We start from the raw sequence: 23,648 nt of genomic DNA, 5'->3' as shown, positions 1-23,648 counted from the left end.
CATGAGTATTCTATAGTTTTCAGAGTACAGATCCTTTACCTCTTCGGTTAGGTTTATTCCTAGGTATTTTATCGGTTTGGGTACAATTGTAAATGGGATCAATTCTTGGATTTCTCTTTCTTCTGCCTCATTGTTAGTGTATAGACATGTGACTGACTGGGATGCCTGGGTGGCTCAGTGGTTGAGCGTCTGCCTTTGGCTCAAGGTGTAGTCCTCGAGTCCCAGGATTGAGTCCCACATCCGGCTTCCTGCATGGAGCCTGCTTCTCCTTCTGCCTGTGTCTCTGTCTGCCTCTCTCTCTCTCTCAGGAATAAATAAAATCTTTAAAAAAAAAAAAAAAGAAATGTGACTGACTTCTGTGCATTGATTTTATATTCTGCGACTTTGCTGAATTCTTATATCAGTTCTTGTAATTTTTTGGTGGAGTCTTTTGGGTTTTCTACATAGAAAGTCATGTCACCTGCAGAGTGAGACTTTGACTTCTTCTCTGCCAAGTTGGATGCCCTTTCTTTTTTGTTGTCTGATTGCTGAGGCTAGGACTTCCAGCACTATGTTAAACAACAGTAGTGAGAGTGGGCATCCCTTTATATTATCAGACTTATTGTAAAGATTGGCAGTTAAGCAGAGTGGCATTAGAGATATACAAAAAGTAATTTTAAAAAAGAGATATACAAAAAGCCTTTTTTAAAAATTATTTATTTATTTATGATAGTCACACACACACAGAGAGAGAGGCAGAGACACAGGCAGAGGGAGACGCAGGCTCCATGCACCGGGAGCCCGACGTGGGATTCGATCCCGGGTCTACAGGATCACGCCCTGGGCCAAAAGCAGGCGCCAAACCGCTGTGCCACCCAGGGATCCCAGATATACAAAAGCCTAGTGGAACACACTGCAGAGCTCTGAAATACATCCATGCAAATTCATTTCTCACCTAACTTCGAATTGATGAGGGTTTCTTTCTCTTTGTGTTTCTCTCTCTCTCTCTCTCTCTTTTTTTAAAGATTTTATTATTCACAAGGACACAGAGAGAGAGAGAGAGAGAGAGAGAGGCAGAGACACAGGCAGAAGGAGAAGCAGGGTCCCTGCAGGGAGCCCAACGTGGAACTCGATCCCAGGTCTCCAGGATCACACCCTGGGCCGAAGGCAGGCTCTAAACCGCCGAGTCACCCAGAGATTCCCCCTCAGTGTTTCTCTTCAAGCTTGGAGATGACATACTGTATTTCTATTCTTTTACGGTTAATCTTGAAATTTTAACATGCCTTCTTAATGAATAAATGTCTTAGGTTTGTCAATATTTTTACTTTCCTCATGAATGACCTCTGATTAATCCAGTTCTATTCACCCTTTCCTGACTCATCTGCTATTCCTCTGCTGACTTTATTTCTAATTGGTTTTTTTTTTTAATTTTTATTTATTTATGATAGTCACACAGAGAGAGAGAGAGAGAGGCAGAGACACAGGCAGAGGGAGAAGCAGGCTCCATGCACCGGGAGCCCGACGTGGGACTCGATCCCGGGTCTCCAGGATCGCGCCCTGGGCCAAAGGCAGGCGATAAACCGCTGCACCACCCAGGGATCCCTCTAATTGGTTTTTAAACCTCCCAAATTAGACATGATTTTTATTTGCAGTCAGTGTTTTTGCTAGCAAGCTGAAATGATCAGGTCAGAACACAGGATTCCTGCTCATGGGAAAGTATATGATGTGTCTTGGGCACACAGATCATATCTGCACCAGTGCCAGTCACTAGGTTTACAAAGACATGTTAGAGACAGCGGCTTCTAGAGAAGCCATAATTTTAAAAGTCCAGAGGACAAGTTCACACCATAGGTTAAGGCTAATATTTGGGTATAGAGAAATAACAAATTTGTGTATCCTTTCCTCAATGGGAGAGCAGAAAAGGAGTATAGTGTAGTGGTCAAAAGCACTACTGCAACAGCAGGAATGTCTGCATTCAAATCTCAGCTCTAACACTTAATGTGTAAACTTTAAAGAAGGTACTTAATCTCTCTGATCCTCAAGTTCTTCACCTGTAAAGTAGGGGGGAATAGATGCACCTGCCTTCATTGGTTTGTTGCCAGAATTAATTGAAACAACGTAAAGAGCTTGGCACAGTGCTTGGATAAAGGATCGTCTTGTGGTTGGCACACATGGGTATTTTGGCTCTCCACCACCTGCCCCCTTCTTAATAGCACCCAGTTTCTTTTTGGGGAACTGCCTCTGCCCGCTGTGTGTAATCTTAGAGGGATGATAAATCAAGATGTCTTCTTAGGAAGCTGAGTCATAAGCTTCCTCTCCCTGCCACAGTCCAGTCAGGGAGAACATGTGACCTATGTACATGAATCAGAGAAAAGCAGAGGGAACACTGGTAGAAATTTCACTTAGCGGAGCGGACAGTTCTGGCTATGTGGAGCCTGCTGCCCCCTGTTCCTCCAAAGCATCCTTGCTTCCTACACCACCTCCCTTGATTCTGCAAGTTTCCCAACTTCAGTATTTCCTCACAACCAAGAATCCAGATAAAACAATGGGGATGCTGACAAATCAAGTGTCACTGAGTGTGGGCTTCATGCTGGATCTTTGCAGGAGTCCTGAAATTGGAGTGTTTAAGCTTGTTATCAAAGGAGCTCAAAGAGGAAGAAAGTATAAAATCAGGGACCCCAAAAAAAAGACAGCCTATTTCAAATTCTCCCTAACAAGGGAAAAGAAGAAACTGAATTTTTTTTAATTCATTACTACACACTGGGTATTCAATTAGGAACTCAATATACTTTTCTCATTTGTTTAAACAACTCTGTAAGAAAGGAATTATTCTCTTCTTAATAGAAACCAAGGCTCAGAGTATTTGAATATCTTGAACAAGATTCTAAGTACAGAACTGACTCCAGGTCTGACTTCAAACCCATGGTCTTCCCAGTGTACTAAACTGTCTGAGAGATAAGGCATCCTCTTGTCTTAAGCCTTGATGGATCCTGAGCCCAAATATCACTCAGCTTCAGAACCCACAGTTATGCTTAGAGAGGATCAAGCTAAGATGCAGTTAAGATTTGCAGGGCGGTTTTTACCCTGCAAGAGTAGGTTCCTGCAGGTCTCCTACGTCATGTGCCTGTAGAAGCCCCACTGAACAGGATTTAGAAGGCACCACTCCATCAAGGAGAGAGACACAGCCCTTGAAGGTCATCCCAGCCTGGAGCACAGAGCAAGAGGAAACAGGTCTGCTTGTTTGGAGGGTAAATCAGAACTGGTGGATGAGGCAGCACCAGGAGAGAGCACCTGCACTTCCCTCATTCCACCTCCCTTTGCTACCCCACAGCCTCCTGGTCCCTCTCATCTCTCCTGTCCTCACATGGTCCTGGGCAATAATATTCACCAACACCAACCTCCTTCCAAACTAATCTGAACACTCCCTTAAAATTCACTAACTTGGGTGATCCCTGGGTGGCGCAGTGGTTTGGCGCCTGCCTTTGGCCCAGGACGAATCCTGGAGACCCGGGATCGAGTCCCACGTCGGGCTCCCGGTGCATGGAGCCTGCTTCTCCCTCTGCCTGTGTCTCTGCCTCTCTCTCTGTGACTATCATAAATAAATAAATAAAAATTAATTTAAAAAAAAATTCACTAACTTGCCAGTTGATAGGTTCATCTAAGGGTCACCAGTGAATAGCCTGGTCCACATGCCAGAAGCCAAAGCTCTGAGGCTCTGGGCTTTTCCCAGAGCCTCAGGGACATTCTGGTGTGTCCTTCCTATCCGGTTAGCATATTCATCACATAACTGGCATAGTTGCCCAAAGGTAAGAAGATCGAGTAATCCATTTACTTTTACACTTTGGTCACACAACACGATAGTAACTGTGCACATTGCTAAATGTTTCAGGTTATCCTTGGTAGCTCCTGATCATGACACTAAAAATGCAGTTAGCACAGAGGGGCAATATAGTGACCCTAGAACTTGCAAGTAAGGCTGCCCTTAAGACTAAAAGCAGTTAGGGATCCCTGGGTGGCGCAGCAGTTTGGCGCCTGCCTTTGGCCCAGGGCGCAATTCTGGAGACCCAGGATCAAATCCCACGTCAGGCTCCCGGTGTATGGAGCCTGCTTCTCCCTCTGCCTGTGTCTCTGCCTCTCTCTCTCTCTCTCTCTCTCTGTGTGACTATCATAAATAAATAAAAATTTAAAATATATATATAAAAAAAAGACTAAAAGCAGTTGGAATCAACATTGTGGAGTTTCGTCGCCTGTAGATGTAATTTGGAGATCACAATGCGCATCTGAGGAGGCTGGAACAGTCTATCTGATCACAGTGACTTGGTTAAAACCTGTGATGATCTTTATTAGTGTTAGTTCAACTTTTTTGGCTCTCACCAAAACCACAAACTTGAAAGCTGACCCAGCAACTGTTGCGCCAGACTTCCGGCAGAAGGTACCTTGGGCCATGTTTTTTGGGGCATAGGATAGACAGGGACACCTCCGCCCCCCCCCACACACACACACAACCTACCATGTTTGTTGGGGGCAGAGGACAGGCAGGATCTGTGGCTGCTACCTTTGAAGAATGGTGGAGAATAAAGATCTATGGCCGCTTTATTTCGTGGAGGCAATGAAAGAACCAGAGACACAGGAACATAGGAGACTCAGAGGAAACCTGGAAGTGGACAGCAGACCCAGAACAGAGTCAGCAGCCAAGTTCCCATCGCTGGCAGAGTAGGTTGCCAGCTGCCTGGGGTTGTTGCAGGAATTGGGGTCACAACCACGTCCCCAGACCCACCGATGCAAGTAGGGCCGGCCCAGGTCTGTGTTGGGGCTCCCTCACTGCGGCCAGGATGGGATGGGCTTCCAGGGTGAGATGCAGACCACAAGGTCACCTCCATCCAACAGGTATTGTGTGTGCACTGGAGAGGCTGTGGAGAAAAAGTGTGGGGCCAGGGAACCTACCTAAGCCTGACCTTGGGGTCTGCCCAGCAGGCCTCCCACTACCCAGCATATGGGCTAAGGACTGAAATGAGAAAGGGAAGTAGGAAACAACTGCGTGTTTTCAGATTTCCATGAATGTTTCCTCCACAAGTAAAAGTCAACAAACCAAAAAGAAAGGTCAATTGTTTCCAAGGATTGAATCTGACATTACCCGAATGACCATTTTGGTCAGTCATGTAAGCCCTATGGCAATCATCTTACCTAACCACTCACTCCATTAGACAACTCCCTCCATCTCCTCTCTAGAATCCTCCTGGTAATTGTAGGAACAGGTGGATTGAATGGGGCAGATATAGATTTCAGCGCCCCAGCAAGGGATGCATCTCAGGCAGGGAGGCAGTCAGGGCTGCAGCCCAGGAGGTAGCCTGTGATGCTTCCTGCATCTGTTGAGAAATAATAATCAGAGTAATCCTGGCTGAGTGAAGAGAATCTTGAAAGGAGCAGAAGAGAAGTGGCTCATTGAATACAAGAGATCCTCAGTAAGAATACCAGCAGATTTCTCATCAGAAACTTTGGAGACCAGAAGGCAGTGGGCCAATATATTCAAGGTGCTAAAAGAAAAAAAAAATGTCATCGAAGAACCCTATATCTGGCAAACAGTCCAAAAGTGAAGTAAAATTAAGACATTCTCAGATACACAAAAGCTTGAGGGGGTTTGTTACCATTAGACCTAATCTGCAAGAAAGGCTGAAGGAAGTCCTGTAGGGCGAAGTGAGGGGACACTAGACAATAACCTGAAGTCATATGAAGAAATAAGTATTTCAATAAAGGTAAACACATGGGCAATTATAAAAGCTAGTATTGTAACAATGGTTTGTAACTCTACTTTTTTGTTTTCCACATTAAAAAAACTAATTTTTTAACAAAATATTATTAGTCTGAAAGCTACTATTATTGTAACTTTGCTTTTCAACTCCAAATTTTGTTCTCTTTGTAATTTAAGAATTCAATGTATTTAAAATAGTTACTCATGTTTTGAGGCACACAGTGTATAAAGATGTAACTGTGATATTGACAACCAAAAGGGTGGGGATAGGACTGTAAAGAGCAGAGCTTTTCTTTTATTGAGGTTTAACTGGTATAAATTCAAATTAGAGTATTATAACTCAAAGATATTATAATTTTTTAAGATTATTTATTTATTTATTCATGACAGAGAAAGAGAGAGGCAGAGGCACAGGCAGAGGGAGAAGCAGGCTCCATGCCGGGAGCCCGACACGGGACTCAATCCCGGGACTCCAAGACCATGCCCTGGGCCAAAGGCAGGCGCTAAACTGCTGAGCCACCCAGGGATCCCCTAACTTAAAGATATTAAATGTAATTCCTATGGTAACAACAAAGAGTTATAAAATATATGTAGTAAGAAGTTAAAAAGGGATTTTACTACAAAAGATAAACACATAAGACAGTAATACAGAAAATGATGGACAAAAAAGCTATAAGGCATATAAAATAAATAGCAAAATGACAAAAGTCCCTCTTTATCAATAGTTACTGAAATCTGAATGGATTACATTGTCCAATGAAAAGACAAAGATTGCCAGAATGGATAAAAACACATGATAGAACTATGTGCTGCCTACAAGAGTTCACTTTAGACCCAAAGATACAAAAAGAGTGAAGTGAAAGGATGGAAAAAGATACTCCATGCAAATAGGAATCAAAAGATACCAGGTGATTGTACTAATATCAGACAAAATGGACAGTAAGTCAAAAGTTTACAAGAGTCGGGATGCCGGGGTGGCTCAGCGGTTTAGCACCTGCCTTGGGCCCGGGGCATGATCCCAAGGTCCTGGGCTCCCCGCATGTCCTTCTGCCTGTGTCTCTGCCTCTCTCTCTGTGTCTCTCATGAATAAATAGATAAAATCTTTTAAAAAAAATTTACAAGAGTCAAAGGACATTATTAATATATTAACATATTAATAAAAAGTTAAATACAGAAAGAAGTTATAACAGTTATAAACATTTATGCAACTAACAACAGACTCATCAAATATATGAGGCAAAAGCTGATAGAATTAAAGAGAGAAATAGACAATTCTACAATAATAGTTGGGAGACTTCAATACCTTTCTCTTTTTTTAAGATTTTATTTATTTACTCATGAGAGACAGAGAGGCCGACACACAGGCAGAGGGAGAAGCAGGCTCCCTGCAGGGAGCTCAATGCGGGACTCCGTCCCCGTCCCCGGGATCATGCCCTGAGCCAAAGGCAGACGCTCAGCCACTGAGCCCCCCAGGGGTCCCTAATACCCTACTTTCAATAATGGATAGAACATGCAGCAGATAAATGAGGAAGTAAAGGATTCAACAATAAAAAAAAAATGCCAGCTAGATCTAACAAACATGTATAGAATGCTTTGCCCAACCAAACTACATGTTCTTCACAAGTGTACATGTGACATTTTTCCAGGATAAACTCTGTTAGATCACAAAGTAAGTCTCAATAGATTTTAAGAGATATTCAAAGTATCTTCTCTGACCTCAATAGGATGAAGTTAGAAATCAGTAACAGAAGTAAAACTGGAAAATTAACGAATTTGTGGAAATTACACAACAAACTGTTAAACAACCAGTGGATAAAAAAAGAAATCACAAGAGACACTGGCAAATACATAGAAATGAATGAAAGTAAAAGAATACCAACACTTACGGGACACAGTGAAGACAGTGTTAAGGGAGAGATTTATGGGTATAAATGCTTACATTTGGAACCAAGAAAGTCTCCAAGAACAAAACAAAGAAGAATAAACTAAACTCAAAACTCTCTGGAGGAAAGAAATAATAAAATTAGAGCAGATAAATGAAATAGGGAGTAGAGGGATCCCTGGGTGGCGCAGCGGTTTGGCACCTGCCTTTGGCCCAGGGTGCGATCCTGGAGACCCGGGATCGAATCCCATGTCAGGCTCCCGGTACATGGAGCCTGCTTCTCCCTCTGCCTGTGTCTCTGCCTCTCTCTCTCTCTCTCTCTCTCTCTCTGTGACTATCATAAATTAAAAAAAAAAAAAGAAAAAGAAATAGGGAGTAGAAAAACAATAGAGAAAAATAATGAAATTAAATGTATTTCTTGGGCAGCCCCAGTGGTTCAGCGGTTTAGCGCCGCCTGCAGCTCAGGGCGTGATCCTGGGGACCTGGGATCAAGTCCCACGTCGGGCTCCCTGCATGGAGCCTGCTTCTCCCTCTGCCTGTGTCTCTGCCTCTCTCTCTCTCCTCTCTGTGTATTCTCATGAATAAATAAATAAAATCTTTAAAAAAATAAATAAAATAAATAAATGTATCTCTTTGGAAGATTAACAGGGTAGACAAACCTTTAGGTAGATGAATAGGTATGTTCCTTTAGGTAAGGAAATAGGAGAGAAAATTCAAATTACTAAAATCAAGAAATGAAAATTGGGACATTACTACCAATTCTACAGAAACAAAAAGTATTATAGGAGAGTACTATGAAAAATTGTATATACCAGGGGCGCCTGGTGGCTCAGCAGTTGAGCGTCTGCCTTCGGCTCAGGGTGTGATGCCGGGTCTGGGATCGAGTCATACATTGGGCTCCCCGCATGGAGCCTGCTTCTCCCTCTGCCTGTGTTTCTGCCTCTCTCCCTCTGTGTCTTTCATGAATATCTTCTTTCATGAATAAATAAATAAAATCTTAAAAAAAAAGAACTACCCCCATAATTGGTAGAACATGTCATGTCTATAAGAGAAAGTTAAATTCTCAACAAATGATACATTTTTATAAATGTTTTACTGAAAAAAATTATTCTCCTGGGCACCTAGGTGGTGCAGTTGGCTAAGCATCTGCCTCTTGGTTTTAGCTTAGGTCACGATCTCAGAGTTGTGAGATCAAACCCTTCATCAGGCTCCACCCTCAGCATGGAATCTGCTTAAGAAGACTCTCCATTCCTTTTCCTCTGACCCTCCTCCTAAAAATAAATAAATAAAATATTTAAAACATAATTTCCCCTTTTAAAGATATAATATCAGATCTCAGTCTTTTTGAAGTGATCTAATTTATGTCTACAAGACTGCTTCCCCCCACCTCCAGCCCCACAAGTCATGCAAGCTTTCCTATTCCCTGTCTTACTGTCAGGAAGCCCACTCCCCTCTTGCTTGAGTGATTCCTTTCTCCATACAAATGTCACAAGACACTACTGACCATAAGGCATTCTTGGAGAAGGTGTTTTGTCTTAGACTGTAACTGTGTGTAGAAGGAACATCATTTTAACAAACTAAGAAACTGAGGTGTGATGGCCTCCCAGTATCCAACTGGTGGGAGCCTATTTACTTTCTACTTGCATATTTTTGGTTAGAAACAGTATAATTCTAAATTCTGAGTCCATGATCTTACTTTCATACAGAAGTAAACAAAAAGTATATGGCACTGGGGGAGAAAAGTAAGTGCTATAAGAACTAAAGAACTATCTTGGGAGAGGAAAAATTTGGGAAGAACTGAAACCCTGGAGTAGTGACCCAGGCCCTGGTGATGGAAGGAAGCTCTTGAACTGTGCCCTTTTCTTCCCCACCTCACTACCTTGAGAAGATTGCTACCTGTGCCCTCACCACTGTGAAGATGTATATTGGCCCCCTGGGGTTGCCATTGCAGAATATCACAACTCATGTGGCTTAAAGCAACAGGAATCTATCTTTCACAACTCTGGGGGGTAAAAGTACAGGTCCAAGATGTTAGTAGGGCTATGCTCCCTCTCAAATCTGTAAGGAAATCCCTTCTTGCATCTTCCTAATTTCTGGTTGTTTCCTGGCAGTCTTGGGCATTCCTTGACTTGCATAACTTGGCTTGTTCTGCCTTGGTCTTCCCATGATCTTCTTGTGTCTGTCTTCAGATGGCCATCTTCTTACAAGGACGCCAAATTGGATTAAGACCCATCCTACTTCAGTATGACCTCATCTTAACTAATTATATCTGCAATGGCCCGATTTCCAAATTAGGTGATATTGTGATGTACTGGGACTAGGACTTCTGGAGTTGAGGGGGAGATACAATTCAGCCCATAACAGGCTTATACACACAAACACAATCCTAGCAGCATGCAGTCCAGTGGAGTTATATCAGGAGTCACCAGAACCTAGTTAACCCCTGAATATTCTACATCACCTTCTTGATGGCCACAGCCCTAAAATCAGGTGATTCCAACTACAGGAGATAAGTTCTTTCAAAAGACGAGTGCCAGGGCATCTGGTGGCTTAGTCAGTTGAGCACCCGACTCTTGATTTTGGTTCAGATCACGATCTCAGGGTCCTGGGGATTGAGACCTGTATCAGGCTCCACACTCAGGGGAGTCTGCTTGAGGACTCTCTCCCTCTCTCTCTCCCTCTCTCTCAAATAAATAAATCTTTAAAAAAATAACTAATGAAAAGAGAAGATATAGGGAGGTTCCCCCAAGAGGCATGAGCATCTGGTGAGGGTCAGTAAGGAGGCAGATTGTGAGCTGTATCTCTACTATGATACATGCTTCTTCCTCTTTTAAGTCACTAGGTGTGACATAATCTAGAGACTGAGCACTGGTCACCCGGAAATGAATTTACAGGCAGAAGTTTCAGACATCTTTGAATCACAATCATGATAAAAGATAGGAGCAAACTGTACAAACTCTACTAGATGAATTAAAATTAATAGAACAGCAGAACTAGAATTTAAAATAAAGTGAATATCTGTAGGGATCCCTGGGTGGCGCAGCGGTTTGGCGCCTGCCTTTGGCCCCAGGGCGTGATCCTGGAGACCCAGGATCGAATCCCACATCGGGCTCCCGGTGCATGGAGCCTGCTTCTCCCTCTGCCTATGTCTCTGCCTCTCTCTCTCTCTCTCTGTGACTATCATAAATAAATAAAAAAAAATTAAAATAAAGTGAATATCTGTAAAGACATAAAATGATATTATTGACACAAAGAAGCACTAATAATAAACCAAGTGGAACTACTGAATATGAAAACTAACATTTGAAATAAAGAACACTATAGCTGGGATAAGTAGTAGAAATAATGTAATTGAAAACACATCAGTGAGACAGAAGATCAAAGTTGAAGAACTCTCTAGAAAACACCAGAAAGAGGGATCCCTGGGTGGCTCAGTGGTTTAGCACCTGCCTTCGGCCTGGGGTGTGATCCTGGAGTCCCAGGATCGAGTCCCACGTCGGGCTCCCTGCATGGAGCCTGCTTCTCCCTCTGCCTGTCTCTCTCTCTCATGAATAAATAAATAAAATATTTTATAAAAAGAAAAGAAAATAAAACACCAGAAAGAATGAAGGCAGGTAAAATTTTTTTTAAAAATTGTGGGGTTCCTGGGTGGCTCAGTCAGTTAAGTCTCCAACTATTGATCTCAGCTCAGGTCTTGACCTCAAGGTCATGAGTTCGAGCCCTGTGTTCAGCTCCATACTGGACATGGAGCCTACCTTAAAAAAGAAAAAAAAACCTGAGTGATAGGAAAGATGAAAATAGAAGTATCAAAATTGATATTTAAAAGAAAAAATAGGGAACTCTGGGTGGCGCAGCGGTTTGGCACCTGCCTTTGGCCCAGGGCGCGATCCTGGAGACCCGGTATCGAATCCCACATCGGGCTCCCGGTGCATGGAGCCTGCTTCTCCCTCTGCCTGTGTCTCTGCCTCTCTCTCTCTCTCTCTGTGACTATCATAAATAAAAAAAAAAAAGAAAAAAGAAATGGAAGATAAATATTTTTAATGTGACTTGGAATAAAGGATCAGCAACCTCAGACAAAATGGCTCTGAGTGTCAAACATGAAAGAAAGAAAAAACACATGCACTAGATACACTGTAGTGAAATTTAAGAATATAAAAAGAAAAATATCTCAAAATCTTTTAGAGAGATTATTACTTACAAAAGAAAAATATTATAATTAATATCAGACCTGTTAATAATAACACTGGAAATAAGAAAACAATAGAATAATATATTCATAGTGCTAAGAGAAAATAATTTTGCACCTAGATTTTTATATACTTGGGGTAAACTATCATTTTAAGTGATGGTACAAGATAAATCGGTGAAGCACAGAAGATTTTTTAGGACAGTGAAACTATTCTGTACAATATTCTAATGGTAAATACATATCATTATACAGTTTTCAAAGCCCACAGAATTACAACAGCAAGAGTGAACCCTACTGTAAACTGTGGACTTTTGAGTGAGAATGATGTGTCAATATATGTTCAAAGATTGTACAAATGTTTGACTGTAGGGGCCCCTGGCTAGCTCCATCAATGAAGCATGGACTCTTGATCCCAGGGTTGACTTCAAGCCCCATGTTAGGGACATAATTAACGATCAATAAATGAAATGTTCAACCCTAGTGTGGGAATTTGATAGTAGGGAAGGCTGTTTATATGTGGGAGCAGGGGTACATAGGAAATCTCCCTACTCTTTGCTTAATTTTGCTGTGAACTTAAAATTCCATAGCAGTTTGTGGGGTTTTTTAAAGATTTTATTTTTTTTTAATTTTTATTTATTTATGATAGTCACACAGAGAGAGAGAGTGAGAGGCAGAGACACAGGCAGAGGGAGAAGCAGGCTCCATGCACCGGGAGCCCCACGTGGGATTCGATCCCGGGTCTCCAGGATCACGCCCTGGGCCAAAGGCAGGCGCCAAACCGCTGCGCCACCCAGGGATCCCTAAAGATTTTATTTATTTATGAGAGACACAGAGAGAAAGAAGCAGAGACACAGGCTGACAGAGAAGCAGGCTCCATGCAGGGAGCCCCACCAGACTCGATCTAGGGACTCCAGGATCAGGCCCTGGGCTGAAAGCGGGGCTTAACCACTAAGCCACCCAGGCATCCCCTGCACAGCAGTTTTTAAATAACTTTAGGGGTGCCTGGGTGACAAAGCATCGGCCTTCAGCTCAGGTCATGATCCTGGGGTCCTGGGATAGAGCCCCACATAAGGTTCCCTGCTCAGGGGGGAGTTGGCTCCTCCCTCTGCCCCTCCCCCTGCTCATGCTCTCTCAAGCATGTGTCCTCCCTCTCTCAAATAAATACATATAATCTAAAAAAAATACATATAATCTTAAAAATAAATAAAGTCACTTAAAAAAAACTATCCTTTCTCCATTAACTGTTCTCTTGTATCAAAAATCAATCGACTCTCTTTGTGGGAGTCTATTTCAGGGCTCTGTATTCGGCTCCATTAATCTATTTGTCTCCTGTTTCATCAACACCACACTGCCTGGATTACTGTAGCTTTATACAGAGTTTTAAAGTTGGGTAGAATCAGTGCTTAGATTTTGTTGTTCTTCAGTATTCTGTTAGCTATTGAGTCTTTTTGCCTTTCCTTTTTTTAAAAAAGATTGATTGATTGATTGATGACACAGAGAGAGAGAGGCAGAGACACGGGCAGAGGGAGAAGCAGGCTCCCTGCAGGGACCTGATGCGGAGTTGATCCCAGGATCCCGGGGTCACGCCGGGGCGGAAGGCAGGCGCTGCACAGCTGAGCCACCCGGGCGTCCCTCTTTTGCCTTTCCTTACAAACTTTGGAATCTGTTTGTTGATATCTACACATTTTGATAACTTGGATTTTAACCTCTATTTAGTTTAAAACATTTAAGAGTTTTTCTTGAGATGTTCTTTTAACCATTTGTCCTTTACATGTATATTGTTTAATCTGCAAATATTTTGGGATTATCTATCTTTCTGTTATTGATGTCTAGCTTAATTTCACTGTGGTTTGAGACCATGTTTTGTATTATTTCTATCCTTTTAAGTTTGCTAAGATGTGTTCTATGGCTCAGAATGTGGTTTATTTTTATGACTGTTCCATGAGAGCTTGAGAAGAGTATAGGTTAATATACAGCATGTTTGCAACCGTTTTTCATTCATTGCATTTGTTCCTTTAAAAAAAAAAAATTTCCCAGGGTGCCTGACTGACTCAGTCTGGAGAGCACGGGACTCTGGATCTCAGGGTGATGAGTTCAAGCCCCACATTGGTCGTGGAGCCTACTTTAAGAAAGAGAAAAAGAAAAGAAAAGAAAAAGTCTTTCCCTGTTTCTGCCTTCTCTAGTTTAACTGGACATCTTATTTAATTCCAATTTCTATTTAGCATATCATTTATACTTCCTTGAAAAATATGTTAGCGGTTGCAATATATATTTACAGTTAGCCTGAGCCCCTTTCAAGTAACTCACTGCTTCATAGGAAGCGCGGGTGCTTACAACCAGCATCCCTCCCTGGTCGTCTCCCCGGCCCCCGACACCGCATGTCGTTCATCCATGTGCTGTAACAACCCGACATACTATTGCTGTTGTTACTTTGAAAAACAATAATCTTTTGGATTAGTTAGAAATAAGAAAAATAACAGATTTTGTTTCACCCTTTCTATTCCTTCTCCGCTCCTTCTCCTTTCTTCAGGAGTTTCCCATGGCAGCGAGCCCACCCCGCGGAGCCGCCTACTTCCGGCCCGAGTCCGACCCGGGACCCGGAGCACAGAGTCCTCTGCGCGGCTAGAGCGGCCGCCGGAGCCGGGCATCCGATTGGTGGCGAGCTGGAGGCCGCGGCGGAAGTTCGGGGCGGCAACTTCCGGCCCGGCCGCTTCGGGCTCCCGGGTCCGGCGTCCGCGAGGCGCACCTGCCCCGAGTCCGAGCCGAGTGAGTGGGAGCCCGGGCGGTGGGCGCAGAGGCGTCGGAGCGGCCCTGGGGGGCGCCGGGTGCGGAGCGCGCGGGGCGAGAGGCAGGCGGGGGGCGGCGGAAAGCCCCGAGCAAAGCCGCCGTGGGGGGCGGGGCGGCCGCTGGTTGGGGAAGGCGTCAGGAGGGGCGAGGTCGGGGCGAAGTCGGGGGATGGAGGCGGCGGGGGGCGCCGGGGAGGGCCGGGCGGCAGGTCACCGCGCAGCGTTCAGCGAGGGCTGGGCGGTGATCGTGTCGGATGTTCGCCAACGCCGTGCAGATACCGTGCAATGCACTGTCTTCGTTTGTCAAGTTGGTCACTTAGATGAGTGGCGGTAATGTCGTCTTAAATCACTTATCTGAGACGTTTGCACCAATCGGTGGTGTGTTGAGGTGTCCGCCCCGTTAGCTTCCAGCAGCAGCGTTCCGCGCTTCCGCGTCGTCTGGGAGCGAAGGCGGAGCAGGTCCGCTCGTGGCACGCCGTGCGATGCCTGGGGCGCGACGCTGTGGACGGGGGAGCTGGCTTTGTATCAGGCTGTTGGGGAAGACTTTCCTGGGAGGGACGGCCCTCAAGTCACCTGTCAGCCTAAGGTAAAACCCAATAGGTGGTTCTTTTTTTTTTTTAAGATTTTATTTATTTATTCAGGAGAGACCCAGAGAGGCAGAGCCACAGGCAGAGGGAGAAGCAGGCTCCCTGCAGGGAGCCCGACATGGGCCTTGATTCCGGGACCCAGGATCACGCTCTGGGCCCAAGGCAGGTGTTAAATCGCTGAGCCACCCGGGGATTCCCCCCAGTAGGTGCTTCTAAATGTCACCTGTATACAGACATTTCCCAGGGTACGTACCAAGCCAGCTTCAGCGTTTCTCTTGAATTTTGGATCAGTATATCCAAAAGCTCTGATTCTCCATTTGTGAATCTGACAGGCATCTTAAATACGACATGTACAAAAAACAACTTTTAATTTTTACCCTTCAGATGTACTCCTGCAGTCATATCCCTCTGAGTGAATGGAAATTTCAATATTTTAATAGCTTAGGCCAGAAATCTTGGTATCTCATTTCAGGTCTCATTCATCAGCAAATCGTATTAACTACACCTTTGAAATGCATCTAGAATCTGACCACTTATCACCTGCTCCCACCATTCTAGTGCAAGATACTGTCATCTCTGTGGATTATTGTTAGAGCCTTCTAAAAGTTCTTCCTATTTACATCCTTACCCCCCCCCCACCTCCACCCCCAGTCTGTTCTCAAAACAGCAGCTGTAGAGGCCACATGGCAGGTCATATCATTGCCTAGATCTTCCAGATGCTTCCAATCTCATTCAGAGAAAAGCCCAAGTCCTACAGCCTATGGGGCACCCTACTCTCCTCTCCCTTGCTCTCCCCTACTGCACTTCAGCCCTTCTGGCCTCCTTGCCCTTACATGAACACACAGAGTGGGCTTCCACCTCACAGCCTTTACACCCATGCATTCCCCTTCCTGGGATGTATCTCCTTTAATGCCACGTGGTACCTGCCCTCACTCCATCTGAATGTTTCCTTTGATGTTGATTTATAAAAGGTGCCTTCCCTGGCCATCTTGTGTAAAGTATCTCCTACCACCAATTATTGCCCTCATGCTGTGTAATTTTTCTATCCTTTATCATCTATCATCACCTGACTCAGGTATCTTGTCTGTCAACCTCCCTAGTTGCTTGTACCCTGCCTTAGAGGAGGAGCCTGGTTGTTCTGAGCTGTTTGCCCACTCTCCAGGACTTCTGAGGTGGGCCTGGGATGAAGCCTATTGTCCACCCCAGCCAGGTTCCCCACAGGAGCCATTATGTGGTGGACTTAGGATGCTGTTTGTACTGGAGGCTGCTGGGGAGGCCTCATGGTGGACAAGGGGATATAGTCTCAGAGATCACTGGGTGCTTTGTCCATCTGCCCTTCCCAGGGCTTTCTGGCATCCCCAAACTTGGTCTCTGCTTCTCTGCTACTATAGACCTCTTGAGACCCAGGCATGGAAGTCTCAGTGTTGCTGTGAAAAGCAGGCTGGTCAAATTCCTTTACAGTCTTCCCTCCACCTGCCATTTCACCCACCTCCTTGGGATGAGCTAAGAGATCCAATGATGGCCGTCAAGCAGCTCCTTCCTGCTGGGTCCCAGGTGAGTGGTCCTCATGGAGATATCTCTTGGTAGCCTTTGCTTTCTTGGCTGGAATGTCTTCAAGGTTCTTTCTGAAAAGCTGGTCCCAGAGGGTAGATGGCTCCCTTTCTTCACCAATGTCCTCAGTCCCTGAGTTCAAGTCCCTGAAATGTGCTTCACCCTCTCTTCCCAATCTCTGGGCAGTAGAGGGCAGCAGTTGGGCAGACAAAGACAAGTCAAAATGGTACTGGTCTCAAAGAGCCCACTCTTGTGAGGACAGTAGCCTGGTACATGTGTTCAAAGGGGTTTTGCCCATGATGAGCCTAGTGGGTCCTCCCCACCCCAGGACCACCCTGGGCCTGACCCTGGAGATGCAACAAAATATTGTCATTCCAGGTTTTGGTTTCCTTTGAAGACGTGGCTGTGCTACTCTCCCGGGAGGAGTGGGGCCGTCTGGGCCCTGCTCAAAGGGGCCTCTACAGTGATGTGATGCTGGAGACCTACAGGAACCTGATCTCACTGGGTAAGGCCCTTTCTGAAGTTCAGCTCTGGGTTCCTTGCTAGTGAATAGGACTGGGGTTAGGCTCAAAGCTCAGGGGCATCTTCCCCTCGGGGCCCAAATATAAAGCATTTCTGACCCTGGACTCAAGTGGGCCTTGTCTGCACAGAGGAGAGGATAGTCAGTGCTATGGACTCCCCCAATTTCCTTGTAGGAAATATGGAAGAGGAATAGCATTCATTGAACCCTAAGTATATTCATATCCCCAGTTAATCATAATGTATCTTCAAGGTTGATGTTGGGTTAAATGGTTTATAACTGAATCCAAAAATGACAAAGATCCTCACTTTCTTAAGTTCACACAGGCGGTCAGGGGCAGATCTGGGATTTGAATCCATTTGGTTTCAGAGCCCTCCCTTACACCAGAATATGCTGCTTCCCTTTAGTCCTTGTGGACATCAACACCAAGACACTCTTATGAAATCTTCTAGCATAATGTGTGCAGGCCCCAACTCTGTCCCTTATCCTTATCCCCCAAAGAGCTGGGTTTAACTTTTCTTCAGCTGGGGCAGAGGCCTGCATCTGTCTCCTCGGTTTACAGATAGGGGCAGGGGAGGTCATGACCAACACACAAGTGCCACCCATGGGGCCATCCTGCCCTGGACTTGGATGAATTGTCAGCCTTGCTTCCTTTCTCTGGAGCAGGACTTCAAGGTTCGAAACCTGATGTCATCTCCAGGCTAGAGAAGGGGGAAGAGCCATGGGCCCCATACTCAGCGAAAATTGAGGAGAGCTGGATCCGGAGTCATGAGAGTGAAAGTGAGTCTCCAGGAATGCATCCATGCTCCCCTGCCCCTACTGGCAGGTGCTGGGGCTTTGCTTTCCCTCTTCTCCATGTCTACCTCTTTTCTCTTTTTTCTGTGTTAATACCCCTATTTTTTACCCATAAGTGAGTTTATGTTTCCTTTACCCTACAAAATGCTCTTTCAATCCCAGAAAGGAGCTCAGGTATATCATCCACTCCTTCTCAGGCCTTGCTGGCCAGCTGTTCCTTAGCTGCTTAGAAAGACCATCCAGAGACATGCCATCGACCCAGACTCACTCCTGCTATTGCTCACTCAGAGTTCCCAGGCTGATTCAGGGCCTTGGGGAAAAACATGAGCTAGGGTTTCTTCCTGTGTAGCAAAGGATATGAGCATGTAAATAATGTAAATAGTACACAGTAAGTGGAGCAGAGTCCACTTTGCTGACACAGTGAACTTACACAGTCCTCCCATATCCTCGCAGAGTCGGTACCCAAGGAACTCTGAGGCATGGAGAGATTTGGTTGCTGGCCTGAGATCACAGCTGGCCAGGAACAGAGCTGGGTTGGATCTCTGGCATACTGGCTCCATACCCCATCTGAATTTCCCCCCTCTTAGAAACAGCTTTATTAAGGTATCTTAAGCACATAATATGCTATACATATTTAAGATGTGCAATTTGGTAACATTTCTGCATTATATGTGTGTGAAACTGTTCACTACAGTCAAGATTGCAGACATTCCATTACCCCCCAAAATTCTCTGCTGTCTCTTTGTAATCCCATCCTCTCACCCCTTCCCGTCTCTGTCATGAACCAGTTACTGATCTGCTTGCTATCAATATGAATTACATTTTCTAGAATTTCATATCATTGGAATCATAGAGCATGTACCCTTTTTTTGTCTGAGATCTTTTGACCCAACATAATTCTTTTGATATTTATCTGTTATATATCAATAACTCCTTTATTTATTTTGATTAATATCCTATTTATATGGATATGCCACAATTTATCAATTCTTTTAACATACATTTGTGTTGTTTCTAGTTTGGGGTTAATACAAATAAAGCTGCTATGAACATTTGTGTACAGATCTTTGTATGACCATACATTCCTTTTCTCTTGGATAAATACCTAGTAATAGAATGGCCGGATTACATGGCAGGTGTATATTTAACTTTTAGGAAACCGCCAGAATGTTTTCCAAACTGGTTGCACCATTTGACATTCCCACCAGTAATGGATGGGAGTTCCATTTTCTCCACATCCTCATCAACACTTGGTGTGTTGAGTCTTTTTCATTTTAGCCACTATGATAGTTGTATAGTGGCATCTCGTTGTGATTTTACTTTTAATTTTAATTTTCCTAATAGTTAAAGATTTTGACTATCTTTCCATGTGCTTCTTTTCCTTCTGTGTATTTACAATGGCGAAGCATCTGTGCATGTCTTCACATGTTTTTTAACTGGGTTTTTGTTTTCTTATTCTTAAGTTTTAAAGAGTTGCCTTCTAAATGTAGGAATGTTCCAGATACAGTCCCTTTATCAGATATATGCTTTGCATAGATTTTCTCTCCCTGTGTGCCTTGTCTTTTTGTTCTTTTACCAGTGTCCTTTGAAGACTAGAAGTTTTATTAAATTTTGATGAAGTTTATCAGTTTGTTCTTTTATGGATTGTACTTTTGGTGTCATATCTAAGAAAACTTTGCTTAACCCAGAAGATTTTCTTCTTATAGAAGAAAATTTTATAACTAAAAATTTTAGGTATTTGGGTCTGTGATTCATATTGAGTTAATTTTTGTGTCTGGTGTGAGTTACGGAACCAAGTAAAATTTTTTACAAGTGGATATCTAGTTCCAGTCCCATTTGTTTAAAAAAAAAAAAAAATCCTTTCTCTAATTGTATTGCCTTTGTCCCCTTGTCAAGAATAGTAAAAAAGTAGTAAAGTCAATACCTTTAAAGTTCTGTGAGTAGTTCACTGAAGTCTGTTAAAATGACTTAGTCCAATTTTAGACCCCATCTAATCAACATTTTCAGCTCACTCTCCTTGTCTGGATAAACAGTCTGAAAATAACAGCCTGTTACAGCTCTAATAATAACCAGTTTACAAAAGAGAGGTTCCAGGGATACCTGGGTGGCTCAGTGGTTGAGCATCTGCCTTTGGCTCGGGTCGTGATCCCAGGATCCTGGGATTGAGTCCTGCATCAGGCTCCCCAGAGGGGCCCTGCTTCTCCCTCTGCCTATGTCTCTGCCTCTCTCTGTGTCTCTCATGAATAAAATCTTTAAAAAGAAAAAAAGTCCAGTATCCTCCTAAGAGATAGTTGTTTCATATAAATGTTCCTATTTATACTCTAATTCTTTCTCCCATAGTAAAATATTAGTAACTCATTTTTCTTCATTCTTTCAGGTTTTCAGTCTCTGATGGAAAAGAAAGGATTGACTCCAAAACAGGAAATTTCCAAAGCAATGGGGTTCCGGAGAGCAAAGTCAGAATATGTAAGGAATGTTTCCAAGGAATCTGAGTTTGAAGAGATGAATAAAACCAAGGGAAAGTTAAAGAATTACAGGAAAAAATCTGCAGAGGAAGAACTTAAGAAATCCTTCTCCCAGAAGAACAGTTCCAGGCCAGTGACGTTGACACATGTGAAATCCCCTGTTTCAGGAAAAGGCCAAAAATCCAGTTCTCTGGAGGTAGACTACACTGTAGATGCAAGCCCTGTCAGATTTCATAGAGCATCTACAGGGGGTAGTCTCCACCAGAATGTGCCATGTGTAAATGACTTTCAACAAAGTCAGGACCTCATTAATCTCCAGTGTTTGCATCTAGGAGAAAGAGCTTGTCAGACAGATCTGTTCATGAAAGCACCCAGGCAGAGTTCAGTTCTCAGTGAGAATCAGAGGGTTAACAATCCAGAAAAATCCTTTGAATGTACTGAGTGTAGAAGACTTTTCAGCCCAAGCAAAGCTCTGTCTCAGCATCAGAGAAGTCACACTGGAGAGATACCCTGTGAGAGTGGTGGATGTGGAAGAACTTCCCACCACTGCTCTGTCCTCAGCCAACATCAGGAAGTTCACCATGGAGGGGAGTCCCATACCTGTGCTGAGTGTGGCAAAGCTTTCAAGGCCCATTCCTACTTCATTCAGCAGCATAACACTCACACAGGAGAAAGGCCTTATGAGTGCAGTGAGTGTGCACATTTATCTTACAGTCAACATCTTCAAATTCATAGTGGGCAGAAACCTCATGAGTGTAGTCAGTGTGGAAAAGCCTTTAGTCATAGTTCTAACCTGTTTCATCATCAGAGAATTCATAGTGGAGAGAAACCATACGAGTGTAAGGAATGTGGGAAGGCGTTCGGTAGGCACTCGCACCTCCTTCAGCATAAGAGAATTCATTCTGGAGAGAAACCTTATGACTGTACTGAGTGCGGCAAAGCCTTCAGTGCACGGTTATCTCTCATTCAGCATCAGAGAACTCATACAGGAGAAAAACCCTATGAATGCAATGAATGTGGGAAATCCTTTAGCCTGAACCGAACCCTTATTGTTCATCAGAGGATTCACACTGGAGAGAAACCCTATAGGTGTAATGAATGTGGGAAATCCTTCAGTCAGCGTGCACAAGTCATTCAGCACAAGAGAATTCACACTGGAGAGAAGCCCTATGTCTGCAATGAGTGTGGAAAGTCATTCAGTGCTCGCTTGTCCCTCATCCAGCATCAGAGAATTCACACTGGAGAAAAACCTTATGGATGCAGTGAGTGTGGGAAAACGTTCAGTCAAAAGGGACATCTGATTCAGCATCAACGAATTCACACTGGAGAGAAACCCTATGAGTGTAATGAGTGTGGAAAAGCCTTCAGCCAGAGTTTTAATCTTATTCATCATCAAAGGACACACAATGGTGAGAAGCCCTATGAATGTAATGAATGTGATAAAGCCTTCAGTGTGCTCTCTTCCCTTGTTCAACATCAGAGGGTCCATAATGGTGAGAAGCCCTATGAGTGTCACAAATGTGGGAAGGCCTTTAGCCAGGGCTCGCACCTCATTCAGCATCAGAGGAGCCACACTGGAGAGAAACCCTATGAGTGTAATGAGTGTGGGAAAACCTTTGGGCAGATATCCACCCTAATTAAGCATGAGAGAACACACAATGGAGAGAAACCCTATGAGTGTGGTGACTGTGGGAAAGCCTTCAGCCAGAGTGCACACCTCGTCCGCCATCGAAGGATTCACACTGGAGAGAATCCCTATGAGTGCAGTGACTGTGGGAAAGCCTTCAATGTCCGTTCCTCTCTTGTTCAGCATCACAGAATTCATACAGGGGAGAAGCCTTATGAATGCGAGAAGTGTGGCAAGGCCTTCAGTCAGCATTCACAATTTATTCAGCATCAGAGGATTCACACTGGAGAGAAGCCCTATATTTGCAATGAATGTGAGAAAGCCTTCAGTGCACGTTTATCCCTTATCCAACACAAGAGAATTCACACAGGGGAGAAACCTTACAAATGCACTGAATGTGGAAAATCCTTCCGACAAAGCTCTCACCTTATTCGACATCAGAGAGTTCACAGTGGAGAGCGACCTTATATGTGTAATGAATGTGGGAAAACTTTTAGCCAGAGAATAACTCTTACTAGTCATGAGAAAACTCACACCAGAGAGCAAGCCTATAAGTGTGTTAAACGTGAGGACCTCTTAACTGCACAGTCAGCTTCCATTCAGCACCATAAAGTTCACAATGGAGAATAACATCTTTATTCAATAAAGTCTTCACTATTTTACATCAGGAGCAGTATACTGATGGGAAGCCATCACTTTTACAGCTTTCATTTTGGAGATTTATCTCTTAAGTGATTTAACAGTCTCCCAGTGCACTGTTAACTAAAAGCAAGATGCCAAAATATGTGGCAAAAATTCCAAGGTCACATGCCATCCCTTAGATTCAGAGGGTGGATCTATGCTTGAGTATTTTAAAGGATCACAATTTAATTACACTTACTCAAGATTGTGTTTTCATAGCACCAGACTTTAAGGTGCACTGAGGTACTTTGTGGGGCCACCTGCTTTTCCTTCCTCATTGTCTATTTCAGGTTCAAGAAAAGTAGTTGGAATCCTTGCTCTTTGATTCATGATAGAGCCAGATTGGGATTTCATTGTTGGTTTGTTTGGGCCTCTTCAAAATGTTTTTGTTTTATTGTGAGGAGATGCTTCAGAAGTGTCATCCCTTTCAGCATCAGATAATCCAAACAGCAGAGAAATCTTGGCAAAATTTGCTAAGGAATGAATTTAGGTTTTTATGTAGATTCAAACTTTGAGATCCTGCTAAGAACTCCAGTGACACATGTAAGATGAGTTTTTCTACAGGGTAATTTGGAAAATCAAAACCCTATGAATTGGGAGGAAAATAAGCATAAGGTAGACACACAGTGGCATGGAATATGACTTAACAGATTTTGTTCTTAAAACCAAGGTTGGTGTATTCCATATCCGTTTTTCAGCAAGCAAAGGTGAGTGGTCATCAGTTGTTCCCTTTTACTGGGCAGCCTGGCACTGAACAGACCCTGAAAACTGGCATGTCCGTCTGCTACACCAGAGGACAGGACTCCAGGAGAGGCAGGGTCATTAAGCGGCTTTGAG

General features: G+C 43.8%; 1 protein-coding gene and 1 long non-coding RNA gene across 2 annotated transcripts; one reads left to right on the top strand and one right to left on the bottom strand.

Moving 5' to 3' along the window:
- Nucleotides 1-4,168: 4,168 nt before the first annotated feature.
- On the bottom strand, nt 4,169-14,391 carry LOC111098592. The gene is made up of 4 exons (XR_005368945.1): nt 14,292-14,391; nt 5,164-5,345; nt 4,757-4,889; nt 4,169-4,633 (listed from the first exon to the last, which is right to left on the bottom strand). It is a non-coding gene; the product is annotated as an uncharacterized LOC111098592 (long non-coding RNA).
- A 100-nt stretch (nt 14,392-14,491) lies between these two features.
- Nucleotides 14,492-23,043, top strand: ZNF252 (zinc finger protein 252). The gene is made up of 5 exons (NM_001002954.1): nt 14,492-14,565; nt 16,564-16,726; nt 17,102-17,228; nt 17,910-18,023; nt 20,416-23,043. The coding sequence occupies exons 2-5, from the start codon at nt 16,691-16,693 to the stop codon at nt 22,758-22,760; spliced, it is 2,622 nt and encodes an 873-aa protein (NP_001002954.1). The 5' UTR covers nt 14,492-14,565; nt 16,564-16,690; the 3' UTR covers nt 22,761-23,043.
- The last annotated feature ends 605 nt before the right edge of the window (nt 23,044-23,648 follow it).

Source organism: Canis lupus, chromosome 13 (genome assembly GCF_011100685.1).
Source record: "Canis lupus familiaris isolate Mischka breed German Shepherd chromosome 13, alternate assembly UU_Cfam_GSD_1.0, whole genome shotgun sequence".
NCBI classification, from domain to species: domain Eukaryota; kingdom Metazoa; phylum Chordata; class Mammalia; order Carnivora; family Canidae; genus Canis; species Canis lupus.
The sequence above is the reverse complement of the archived record's forward strand: the minus strand, read 5'-3'. Positions and strand labels throughout refer to the sequence as shown.